Source organism: Stomoxys calcitrans, chromosome 1, assembly GCF_963082655.1.
Source record: "Stomoxys calcitrans chromosome 1, idStoCalc2.1, whole genome shotgun sequence".
Taxonomy (NCBI): Eukaryota; Metazoa; Arthropoda; class Insecta; order Diptera; family Muscidae; genus Stomoxys; species Stomoxys calcitrans.
The window spans coordinates 110404808-110419166 of NC_081552.1; the positions used below are offsets into that span (position 1 = coordinate 110404808).

Here is a 14359-nt window from a genome sequence, read left to right on the forward strand (position 1 = left end):
AAATTGTTTTTTATTTGCAAATCATTTATTTCTCCCCATCAGCATGGATTTTTTTCAGGAAGATCAACTTCAACTAATTTGGTTCTCTTTACAGAATATTGCCTATCTGCCTTTGAACGTGGCTGTCAAGTTGAAGCCATTTACACAGATTTATCAAAAGCTTTCGATAAAGTATCACATTCTATATTGCTCGATAAATTACAAGAATTAGGGTTTCATTCCAATTTTCTTTCTTGGATCGCTTCATATCTTCACAACAGAGTGTGTACAGTAAAGGTGGAGAGTTTTGTATCTTCACCTTATATTCAAACTTCCGGTGTGCCTCAGGGTAGTATCTTGGGGCCACTTCTTTTTATTTTATTCATAAATGGCATTTCCTCATGCTTTTCAACATCTAGATTTCTGCTCTATGCTGATGATTTAAAAATATTTCATAAAATTGAGTCTATGTCTGATGTCTTCGATTTACAGAATGACTTGGACAATCTGCTGAGTTGGTGTATTAGCAACAAGCTTCTTATAAATTTATCGAAATGTGCTCACGTCTCTTTTTACAGATTGCGTCATCCAATCCAAACTTCATTTAAAATTGGTAATTGTGTACTTAAAAAATCAACTTCAGTTCGCGACCTGGGTGTGATTTTTGATTTCTCCTTGTCCTTTGTTCCACATATTGACTATATAATACCTGATGCTTATAAGGTCCTTGCTTTTATTAAGAGAAATTGCTTTGATTTTTCTGATCCTAACACTTTCAAGATATTATATACAACTTTTGTTAGATCAAAGTTGGAGTATGCCGCCATCATTTGGGATCCTTATTGTATTTCGCATATCGGTCGTATTGAACGAATTCAAAAACTTTTTTCTAAATTTGCCCTTAGGCCTTTGTTTCCTTTGGAGCATCCACCATATCGGTCGCGATGTTTGTTACTGGGACTACAGAGTTTGGATTGCCGTAGAAAATTTCAGTCTGCTTTATTTATTTTTGATTTGATTAATAATCGTGTCGATTCTCCCGATTTGTTGGCTTTAGTTCCGTTTTCTGTTCCAGTAAGGAGTTTACGATTTACTGATTTATTTAGTATTAAATTTCATCGTTGCAATTATGCCCGCAATGGACCACTAACACGCTCATTTTTAAATTTAAATCGAATTAATTTAAATTTTCAAAAAGAATCGAAGCCAAGTATTGATTTTAGCACATCTAAAGAAGTATTTAGGTCAAGTTTATATTGCGCTTTTCCCCTAACATAGTTTTTGTAAATATATTTATATTTTTTGAATTTAATCTTAGTCTGTAAGGATATGAATTCCATTGACTATAATAATAAATAAATAAATAAATTACAATGTTGTTTATTTTTCAGGATTAGTTTATAAGAATAGGCTAAGTCCCGTTAGATGATATAAGTATTCAAAGACGATGAAACGAAAATAAAGGCCAGAAGTGAAAAAGAGCCTTCACCGTCTTTGCGACTTCTAAGTAAAAGCAATATTAAATTAAGCTTTTTATTTTGTTTGCAAAGGCATCCAGTTGTACCTGCAAAGCCAAATCTATTTTCGTGCCATTGGCGCTCTTAAGCGTCGGCAAACCAACTAGGCAGGACCTAACTAACTTTCACACCAGACATATGTGTGACCAAAACCAGAAAAGTGCTATGTAGGGTACATGGTTATCCTGTCAAACATATCCACAACAACAGCAGCAACCATCACTCTGAAACCACCCAAGGTCCAAAAAATAACACTAAAAGCATACTACAGGCGACAGCAGAGAAGCCAAAAAGAACGGTTGACGAGGATTCCCCCAAATAAAAAGCCGAAGCACCGCAGAGGAGGAGCACTTGTGCGCAGGCAACTGGCAAAGCTGTATGATAACTTTGATCTCCCACCATCTTGGCAACGGGGTCGGAAATTAAGCTACAAATTTTTTCTATTGAAAACCAAATAAAGTTAAAAAAAACGCAGAATGAAAAAAAAAAACAAGTAAAAAGACGTAAAGTTCGGCCGGGCCGATCTTTGGATACCCACCACCTTTCGTCAAAATCTGGTGAAAAATGCATACCGTATGCCCCATAGCATCAATATCGAAATATGTTTTGATTTGGACCAAATACTAATAAGTACAAGTCATTGTTCAATTGTGTATAACAAAATATTTATCTTTATTAGTAGCTATATGTAAAAATAAACTGATCTGAACTATAAACGACACGAATGTCGAAAAGCCTAACATAAGTCACTGTATCAAATTTCAGTGAAATTTAACTATAAATGCTCCATTTATGGGACCAAGACTTTAAATCGAGATATCGGTCTATATGGCAGCTACATTCAAGTCTCTACCGATCCGGGCCAAATTGAACAAAGATGTCGAATGCCTTAACACAATTCACTATTGCAAATTTCGGCGAAATCGGACAATAAATCGCCTTTTATGGGCTCAAGACCTCAAATCGAGAGATCGGTCTAAATGAGAGCTATATCCAAATCTGGACCGATCTGGGCCAAATTGAAGAAGGATGTCAAAGGGCCTAATACAACTCACTGTCCCAAATTTCGGCGACATAGGACAATAAATGCGCCTTTTATGGGACCAAAACCCTAAATCGGACTATCGGTTTATATGGCAGCTATATCCAAATCTGGACCGATCTGGGCCAAATTGACGAAGGATGTCGAAGAGCCTAACACATCTTACTGTCCCAAATTTAAGCAAAATCGGATCATGAATGTGGCTTTTATGGGCCTAAGACCCTAAATCGAAGGATCGGTCTATTTGGCATCCATATCTGGACCGATCTCGATGGATGTCGAAGGGCCTAACATAATTCACTGGCCAAAATTGCAGCAAAATCGGATTATAAATGTGGCTTTTATAGGCCTAAGACCCTAAATCGGACTATCAGTTTATATGGCAGCTATATCCAAATCTGGACCGATCGTTCTATATGGGGGCTATATCAAGTTATAGTCCGATATGGCCCATCTTCGAATTTAACCTGTTTATGGACAAGAAAAGAATCGATGCAAGGTTTCAGCTCAATATCTCTATTTTTTAAGACTGCAGCGTGATTTCAACAGACAGATGGACAGACGGACGGACATGTCTAGATCGTCTTAGATTTACTTTATAGGGTCGGAAATGGATATTTCGATGTGCTGCAAACGGAATGACAAAATGAATATACCCCCATCCTTCGGTGGTAGATATAAAAATAAATAAACATGAAATAAAAACACAAAGTTTTTTGCAAATTTATAAACTTCTATTTATTGAACACAAAAAAAATCAAAAAGAGCCAACGGAAAAGAAATTATTCATTGTAAAGAAGAACAAGACACATTACAGTGGTTACATAAACAACATTGTACATAAATGTTACAGGAGTTGTTTTTATTTATTTGATTGTTAACTAAAATAACTAAAAAACTACCCTAATGTAAAAAGAATTAAAGAAAAACCAAGTAAGTGCGTGCTAAGTTCGGCAGGGCCGAATCTTATATACCCTCCACCATGGATCGCATTTGTCGAATTCTATGCGCGGTATCTCTTTTTAGGCAAACAAAGAATATATGATAAGAACTCTAATGCTATTGGAGCTTTATCAAATTGTAGTCCGATTCGGACCATAAATGAATGCTGAACATTGTAGAAGCCGTTGTGTAATATTTCAGCTCATTCAGATAAGAATTGCGTCTTGTAGAGGCTCAAGAAGCAAAATCGGGAAATGGGTTTATATGGGAGCTGTATCAATCTACAATATTGATCGATTCAGACTATATTAGACACGTGTGTTGAAGATCGTGAGAGTGAAGCTGTTGTACAAAATTTCTGCCAATTCGGATGAGAATTGCGCCCTCTAGAGGCTCAAGAAATCAAGATCCCAGATCGGTTTATATGGCAGCTATATCAGGTTATTTATCGATTTGGCCATACTTCGCACAGTTATTGGAACTCATAACAAAACACCTCATGCAAAATTTCAGCCAAATCGGATGAGAATTGCGCGCTCTATTGGCTCAAGAAGTCAAGATATAAGATCGGTTTATACGACAGCTATACCAGATTATGAACCGATTTGAAACGTACATGGCACAGTTGTTGGAAGTGATACCAAAACACCACGTGCAAAATTTCATTCAAATGGGACGAGAATTGCGCCCTCTAAAGGTTCAAGAAGTCAAGATCCCAGATCAGTTTATATGCAGCTATATCAGGTTATGTACCGATTTCCGCCATACTTATCACAGTTTTTGGAAGTCATATCAAAACACCTCATGCAAAATTTTAGCCAAATCGGATAAGAATTGCGCCTTCCAAAAGCTTAAGAAGTCAAGACCCAAGATCGGTTTAGAAAGCACCTATATCAGGTTATGAACCGATTTGGACCATACTTCGTACAGTTGTTGGAAGTGATATCGAAACACTATGTGCAAAATTTCAGTCAAATCGAATGAGAATTGCGTCCTATAGAAATCAAGACCCAAGATTGGTTTATATGGTAGCTATATCAAAACATGGACCGATTTGGTCCATACAATCCCAACCGACCTACATTAATAAGAAGTATTCGTGCAAAATTTCAGCGGGTAGCTTTACTCCTTCAAAAATTAGCATGCTTTCGACAGACAGACGGACGGACATGGCTAGATCGACATAAAATGACATAACGATCAAGAATATATATACTTTATGGGTTCTCAGACGCATTTTTCGAGGTGTTACAAACAGAATGACGAAATCAGTATACCCCCATCCTATGGTGGAGGGTATAAAAATAATTTTTCAGTTTTTTTGTCTGTTAGAGCGAAGATCATTATATTTTACAATTTTTTGTTTGTTCTCATTTTCACTTTTCAAGTTTTTTGCCTTCTAGGGCCAGGATCATTAAATTTTACAATTTTTTTTGTTTCTCTTTTGAGACGAGCTCAATGATCGGAGATTGCAAATGGAAAGGAAAAGCCAAAGCTAGCAACACACACCAACCACTATGGGACGCGTTTCGTCTTTGGTTAGAAGACTTTTCAACCATATTAGGTGTGACGGCTTCAAGGGCCGTGCGTTGGTATGTTGTATTTGAATCGTATTAATTGCGAAAACGCATCTGTGATACAATTATCACATTAACCACACTCGACAACCCTGCTTATTAGCTGTACTTTTTCCCAATGTACGTGATTTTGTGTAATGACAGACTTTTTTTCCTGTGTCAAATACACAACTTCCGTGGTACACATGATTCTGTGCATCTGTTCGAAGTTGTATTGATGGCTTCGAACGCTAGACAACGGCAACGGCTCTCACTGTTGCTCCGTGTGCCCAGGTTCGAATCCCGGCCGAGCTTTGTCGAATTTTTTCACTTTTCAAATGTTTTGCCTGTTAGAGCGAAGATCATAAAATTTTACAATTTTTGTTTGTTTATCTTTCGAAACGAGCTCAATTATCGTAGATGCAAATGGAAAAGGAAAGCCAAAGATAGAAATACACACTAACCACTATGGGACACGTTTCGCTTTTGGTTAGAAGACTTTTCAAACATATTAGGTGTGATAGCTTCAAGGGCCGTGCGCTGGTATGTTGTATTTGAATCGTATTAATAGCGAAAACGCACTATGATACAATTACCACATTAACCACGCTCGACAAACCTGTCTATTAGCTGTACTTTTTCCCAATGCATGTGTTTTTGTGAAATGAGAGACTTTTTACACAGGAAACAAAGACATATGCATTGGGAAAGAGTACAATGTGGTAATTGTAGAGGCTCAAGAAGTCAAGATCCCAGATCGGTTTATATGGCAGCTATATCAGATTATGAACCGACTTGTACTTTATTTGACATAGTTGTTGAAAGTAACAATAAAAAACGTCGTGCCAAAATTCATTCAAATCGGATAGGAATTGCGACCTCTAGAGGCTCAAGAAGTCAAGACCCAAGATCGGTTTATATGACAGCTATAAAGGGTGATTTTTTTGAGGTTAGGATTTTCATGCATTAGTATTTGACAGATCACGTGGGATTTCAGACATGGTGTCAAAGAGAAAGATGCTCAGTATGCTTTGACATTTCATCATGAATAGACTTACTAACGAGCAACGCTTGCAAATCATTGAATTTTATTACCAAAATCAGTGTTCGGTTCGAAATGTGTTCAAATTTTGACAAATTTTGTTCAGCGATGAGGCTCATTTCTGGTTGAATGGCTACGTAAATAAGCAAAATTGCCGCATTTGGAGTGAAGAGCAACCAGAAGCCGTTCAAGAACTGCCCATGCATCCCGAAAAATGCACTGTTTGGTGTGGTTTGTACGCTGGTGGAATCATTGGACCGTATTTTTTCAAAGATGCTGTTGGACGCAACGTTACGGTGAATGAACACATTTCGAACCGAACACTGATTTTGGTAATAAAATTCAATGATTTGCAAGCGTTGCTCGTTAGTAAGTCTATTCATGATGAAATGTCAAAGCATACTGAGCATCTTTCTCTTTGACACCATGTCTGAAATCCCACGTGATCTGTCAAATACTAATGCATGAAAATCCTAACTTCAAAAAAATCACCCTTTATAAGGTTATGGACCGATTTGAACCATACTTGGCACACTTGTTGGATATCGTAACAAAAAACGTTTTCGTCGGTTTATATTGCAGCTATATCAAAACATGGACAGATATGGCCCATTTACAATACCAACCGACCTACACTAATAAGAAGTATTTGTGCAAAATTTCAAGCTAGCTTTACTCCTTCGGAAGTTAGCGTGCTTTTGACAGACAGACGGACGGACAGACGGACGGACGGACAGACAGACGGACGGAGAGACGAACGGACGGACGGACAGACGGACGGACATGGCTAGATCGACATAAAATTTCACGACGATCAAGAATATATATACTTTATGGGGTCTCAGACAAATATTCCGAGTAGTTACAATCAGAATGACGAAATTAGTATACCCCCCATCTTATGGTGGTGGGTATAAAAAAAGAGTTAGTGATGACCATTTTATATAACCGAAATGTAGTTAGGTATGGATGAAGAAATTAAGGTGGAATTCTTTCTTCATCAATAGCCGTGTCCCGCCCTACCTTGCCGACTATCATTTAAATCTGTCGGCCCACATAATCTTTGACCAATCTATTTCATTTTCGCGGAAATTATTTAAAACTGTTTAGCAATTCATATCTACTAATTAAAGTTTAATTAAACAAATATATCACATTCATTATTGAACAAAGAAATAATAAAATGGTGGGAAAAATATGTTTTCTAACAAAATTCTTATAAGTGATATATATAAGTATATGATAAGTTATAGGTATATGTAATTAATTAATGTTAACAAGTAAAAGCGTGCAAAGTTCGGCCGGGCCGAATCTTATATACCCTCCACCATGGATCGGATTTGACGAGTTCTTTCCCCGGCATCTCTTCTTAGGCAAAAAAGGATATAAAAAAAGATTTCCTCTGCTATTTGAGCGATATCAAGATATGATCTGGCTTGGACCACAATTGAATTATATGTTGGAGACCTGTGGAATATGTTAGCTAATTCAAATAAGAATTGCGCCCTTTGGGGGCTTAAGAAGAAAAGTAAAGAGATCGATTTATATGGGAGCTGTATCGGGTTATAGACCGATTCAGACCATAATAAATACGTATGTTGATGGTCATAAGAGGATCTGTCGCACAAAATTTCAGGCAAATCGGATAATAATTGTGACCTCTAGAGGCTCAAAAATTAAAGATCCCAGATCGGTTTATATGGCAGCTATATCAGGTTATGAACCGATTTGAACCATATATGGCACAGTTGTTGGATATCATAACAAAATACTACGTGCCAAAATTCATTCAAATTGGATAAGAATTGCGCTAACTAGAGGCTCAAGAAGTCAAGACGCAAGATCGGCTTATATGGCAGCTATATCAGGTTATAGACCGATTTGAAACACGTCGTGCAAAATTTCATTCCAATCGGATAAGAATTGCGCGCTCTAGAGGCTCAAGAAGTCAAGACCCCAGATCGGTTTATATGGCAGCTACATCAGGTTATAGACCGATTTGAAACACGTCGTGCAAAATTTCATTCCAATCGGATAAGAATTGCGCGCCCTAGAGGCTCAAAAAGTCAAGACCCCAGATCGGTTTATATGGCAGCTATATCAGGTTAAGTACCGATTTGAACCATACTTGGCACAGTTGTTGGATATCATAACAAAACATGTCGTGCACAATTTCATTCCAATCGGATAAGAATTGCGCACTCTAGAGGCTCAAGAAGTCAAGACCCCAGATCGGTTTATATGGCAGCTATATCAGGTTATAGACCGATTTGAAACACGTCGTGCAAAATTTCATTCCAATCGGATAAGAATTGCGCGCTCTAGAGGCTCAAGAAGTCAAGACCCCAGATCGTTTTATATGGCAGCTATATCAGGTTAAGTACCGATTTGAACCATACTTGGCACAGTTGTTGGATATCATAACAAAACATGTCGTGCACAATTTCATTCCAATCGGATAAGAATTGCGCACTCTAGAGGCTCAAGAAGTCAAGACCCCAGATCGGTTTATATGGCAGCTATATCAGGTTATAGACCGATTTGAAACACGTCGTGCAAAATTTCATTCCAATCGGATAAGAATTGCGCACTCTAGAGGCTCAAGAAGTCAAGACCCATCGGTTTATATGGCAGCTATGGCATTTACGATACCAACCGGCCTACACTAATAAGAAGTATTTGTGCAAAATTTCAAGCGGCTAGCTTTACTCCTTCGAAAGTTAGCGTGCTTTCCACAGACAGACGGACTGACGGACATGGCTAGATCGACATAAAATTTCACGACGATCAAGAATATATATACTTTATGGGGTCTCAGACGAATATTTCGAGTAGTTACAATCCTATGGTGGAGGGTATAAAAAGTATATTTGATTAAAGTTCATTCTAAGTTTTATTAAAAATGTATTACTTTCTTTTAAAAAATCCGCAATTACTTTTTGGGCAACCCAATAGAAGAGTTGAAAGTAAATTTAAAGAAAAGAAGATAAAAATATTGATATTTTTGTAAATATGGCACATTTCGACATGTCAGTGGTTAGCCAAAATTTACAGGTATGCAAAGGTGATTTCAAGTTTTTGGCAGATTAACACAAGAGCAAGAGAAATGTTCATGAAGTATATTTATAATTTTAAACTATCAGCCCAAGTACGGAGTAGTTTAGGTCGTTCGACTAAACCAACGTTATTTGCATTATTAAAAAAGCACTTGAAGATGCTTATCCTAATCCCAGAACGCTACAACAGTTATTAACTGAGATGGGTACAACGAAAGAAGGCAATTGTACAATGATTTCTTTTAGGGAGAAGATTTCTGAACTTTGTGATTAGCTCAACAAATTTAGAGGCAATTTAGAGAATTGATCTTAAAAGACTAAGGATACTATATACACGGTTAGTGAGAGCATGTCATTCAATGTTTCCATGAAAGGGGTAAACCCAGAATATCAACCTATATTATTGGCGAATATGCCAACAACTTTGATGAAGCTACGCAGACATGTATTGCAGCCGAGAAGAGTTTAGGTCTAAATACGAAGAAGGTATTTTCTGTTAATAGGACAGATAGACCAAATGAAAAGAATTTTAGAAATAGTAACAGTTATAGACACAATGGTAATGGTTACGGCAACTCGAACAGACATAATAACAATAATAACTCCCAAACAATCACAATACTTGAAACAATCACAATTACGATACTCGATACAGTAACAACGCCTATGGCGGCAGGAAGAAAAATTATGGCAATCCTGATAACAGGAATAATTCTCATAATGGATACGCCAACAACCACAATAACTAACAAAGAAATAATAAAGCAAATAGCTCTAACCCAAGGCATCATGACCGAAATTGGAATGGTTCAAATAATAATAGAAGATGCGATGAACAGGAGGCCACCGTAGCGCAGAGGTTAGCATGTTCGCCTATCACTGGGTTCGAATCTAGGCGCGACCATCAGAAAAAAATTGTCAGCGTTGGTTTTCCCCTCCTTATGCTGGCAACATTTGTGATCTACTATGCCATGTAAAACTTCTCTCCAAAAAGGTGTCGCACAGCGGCACGCCGTTCGGACTCGGCTATAAAAAGGAAACTCCTTATCATTGAGCTTAAACTTGAATCGGACTGCACTCATTGATATGTGAGAAGTTTGCCCCTGTTCCTTAGTGGAATGTTCATGGGCAAAATTTGCATTTTTTGCGATGAACAAGGCTGAAATTACAAAGCATTTAATGGCCGGATGATGGAAGAATTCATCCAGGAGGCCAAAGATTGAGAATATTCAAAGTAGCTCTTATGCCAAACGCTTTGGTTTCACTTAAATGCAAGGACAAGCGTTTTACATTTCTAATAGACATGGGAGCTGACAAACACATTTTTTCAAATGTGAATAGCGATAATACGGCGAGATTAGCTGGTATTACTGAATAATGAGTATTGGTATATCTCGTTTGCAGTTGGAATTGGGTTCCGAAAAATTATCTCTTGATTTTTACATAATTAAAGAAGATTTACCCATACCCATGATTGAATCATATTTCGAGATAATTTGGCGAAATAGTTATGCAAAATAGACTTTAATATTCAAAATAAAGATATTGCGTTACCAATGGCTTCTAAACCTGCTAAAAGTTAGCAAATAGTACCAGCAAGATCTGAGGCGATATTACCACTTGATATAAAGGTGGAAGAAGATTCTTTAATAATGAAGAAGGAGATAACAAAACGAGTTTTTCTTTCAAATTATCTAGTACCGTCAAATGGCAGAGTACATTTAATATTTTAAACACCACCGACGGGGATGTAATGAGGGATGATATCAGTTACAAGCCGCACCCGTTAAAAGACTACCACATATACCACAAACGAATTGACTTAATAGACTTAAATTTCTGTACGTGTATACACGATCACTTTTCCACCTGTTCATTTGGAAAATTTTTCTCCTAAGGAAACCAAATGTGTAGAACTTATTATAATTCATATTTATATTCAATCTTATTATTAATTAAGCGGAAAACAGATTCTATTTCTTTCTTTGCTATATACATTACTTAAAATACTGAGGACTTTTTCGCAATAGTTGATGAGTGGTCAATGGTGTTGATGAACATTCATGGCGTATCAGAAATCGTAATGCACTATGCCAGTGCTTTAAAACACTTACCGAACTCTATATAAGTTCTTTTCTATGATATTTATACGCTACACCACCACTCTGGTACAGGGTATTATAAGTTTGTTCGTTTGTTTGCAACGCTAAGAAGGAAAAAAGCTAGACCCATCGATGATAAAATATTCTCGACATTATTAATGGTTTAGACGTAGGTCTTCAGAGCTCCACGTTGGGAAACCCAAATTGATTGCCCGAAAAAACAAAATTTTAGGTTTAGACGTAGGTCTTCAGAGCTCCACGTTGGGAAACCCAAATTGATTGCCCGAAAAAACAAAATTTTAGTCAAACTTTCGTTTTTATTACAAAAAAAAATTATTACAAACAAACGAACTGAAGGGCGGATCAATATTTTTAGGAAGTCTTGGTTTAAATTGCCCCATGTAACGATGCAGCTTTCAAAGCAGCTTTAAAAATATTTTCCCAAGTCACTTTTGGTCCAAGAACGAAAGCTATTGATTTAAAGAAAATCGATCCAAATTTAGATATAGCTCCCAGTTGTAGAAACCACAATATTGGTCTGATCTTTACCAAATTTGGAATGAAGTGTTTTTTTGACGTCCCAATACGTGTGCAAAATTTCATCAAAACGGTGCAGATTAATATGTACTATGAGGTAAGGTAAGAGTGCTACCACGATATCAATAGACCAAGGCCTCTGGTGGAAATCGAATGACTCCCGCTCTGGCAATCCAAGCACGCTTCAAATTCGACTACCGAAGTGCCTAGACTTATATGTAGCTCCCATACATATAAAGGGTGATTTTTTAAAGTTAAAAAGTTAAAAAAACACATACAATTCAGAAAAATGCATGAAATCTTTATTTGAATCGATAGTACGGTCCATATGATTTAATGTTTGAAGGTTAGTTCATGCAAATGTTGACCGTGACTGTGCCTCAAATGGTCCATCCGATTGGTCCAATTTAGGCATACTCTTTCCAACATTTCGGCCGGTATATCATGAATAAATGCTTCAATGTTGTCTTCCAATGCGTCAATTGAAGCGGGCTTGTCTGTATAGCTTTACCATTGCACCAGAAAAAATAGTCTAAAGGGGTTAAATTGACAATTGACCGGTTCCGAACGTGAAAAAAAACTTCATCGAACTCGCCTCTCAATAAGTCCATTATTACGCGTGCTGTGTGGCATGTCGCATCGTCTTGTAGAAACCACATGTCGTGGAAGTCAAGCTCTTGCACTTGGGCAAAAAAAAGTTGAATATCACCTCACAATAGCGCTCACCATTCGCAGTTACGTTGCGATTCGCAATATCTTTGAAGAAGTACGATCACATGATGTCGCCTGTCCATAAACCTCACCAAACTGTGACTTTTTCTGGATGCACTGGTAGCTCTTGCAACACTTCTGGCTGATCTTCACTCCAAAATCGAAAATTTTTCTTATTAACGAATCCATTGGCCCAAAAATGAGCAAAAGGAAGAAGCGCGCGTTGAACTTTCTTAACAGAGCACTCATTTTGATAATAAAATTCAAAAATTTGCGTGAGCTGTTTAAACCAGTGTTGCCAAAAAGATAATGACTAAAAATCACCCTTTATTTATTATCCGATAATTGCCTTAATACCTTCCGAAGCCTGAATTTCAGTCATATTGTACAAACATCTTGCTGTTTTATTCGACATTTTAGTAAGTATACAAAATTGAAGACTGACAAGATTTAGACACCGACATAATTTTTTTTTAATTTTTGGCAGTACTTGGCGTTGAGGATGTCAGCTTGTTCTCTTCTTTCATTCATTCTTTGTTAACGTTTTCTCTTATTTGATGATACTTTCAATCGGCAGATTTGACATGTTCATGGGGCATATCCACTTTATGTTTTTGCAAGTGACCTAACCTTCTGTTAGTGTATCCTGATTTAGACAAAGGTTCTATTTATTAAAAGTAGTAGGTGGTGTAGGCTATTATAAAGTCGGCTGCCCCCGACTAAAGCCTCTCCTTACTGGGTTTTGAATAGAAAGCCTTGGATTTAAATGATTTCGAGCTGGAACATGTTCGAGAAATCATAAAAAATAAGTTTGAACAATTTTAGCGATTTGCTGCACATTTTGAAGAAATAAGACCATATTTGGCGCTTAGCAGAATGTTTCATATACAGCTAAGACTCCCGTAGTTGACATAAAACATGTCAAATTCATGGAAGTGGAAACAAGCACTATTTTGTCATATTTTTCTATTATAAAAGAGTGCACTTGGGCAGACGAGTCTGACCGACTTAACTTGTACAAAAACATATTTGATTGTACCAAGGAAAATACGCGCAATTATGTGCATTTGTTTGGAATGATATGCAGCGGCATTAATACTGAAATTTCATTTGAATACTGAGTACGATTCAAAACTCGGGATTTTGCGATATTTTTATACCCTCCACCATAAGATGGGGGGTATACTAATTTCGTCATTCTGATTGTAACTACTCGAAATATTCGTCTGGGACCCCATAAAGTATATATATTCTTGATCGTCGTGAAATTTCATGTCGATCTAGCTATGTCCGTCCGTCTGTCCGTCCGTCCGTCCGTCTGTCCGTCCGTCCGTCCATCTGTCTGTCGAAAGCACGCTAACTTCCGAAGGAGTAAAGCTAGCCGAAATTTTGCACAAATACTTCTTATTAGTGTAGGTCGGTTGGTATTGTAAATGGGCCATATAGGTCCATGTTTTGACATAGCTGCCATATAAACCGATCTTGGGTCTTGACTTCTTGAGCCTCTAGAGTGCGCAATTCTTATCCGATTGGGATGAAATTTTGCACGACGTGTTTTGTTATGATATCCAACAACTGTGCCAAATATGGCTCAAATCGGTTCATAACCTGATATAGCTGTCATATAAACAGATATGCGAACTTGACTTCTTGAGCTTCTAGAGGGCGCAACTTCTATCCGATTTGGCTGAAATTTCGCAAGACGTTTTTTATTGTTACTTTCAACAACTATGTCAAATAAAGTACAAGTTGGTTCATAACCTGATAAAGCTGCCATATAAACCGGGATCTTGACTTCTTGAGCCTCTAGAGATCGCAATTATTATCCTGAAATTTTGTACGACGGATTCTCTCAGCTCCCATATAAATCGATCT

At 37.3% G+C, this 14359-nt stretch overlaps 1 protein-coding gene across 1 annotated transcript in view; it reads left to right on the forward strand.

Annotated features, from left to right (window-relative positions):
• Positions 1-14359, forward strand: part of LOC131996766 (uncharacterized) — a 71174-nt gene that overhangs the window by 50375 nt on the left and 6440 nt on the right. Inside the window, exons 4-5 of the mRNA XM_059366673.1 lie at positions 43-493; positions 558-592. Coding sequence (XP_059222656.1) covers positions 43-493; positions 558-592 — 486 coding nt within the window. The remainder of the gene's footprint in view (positions 1-42; positions 494-557; positions 593-14359) is intronic.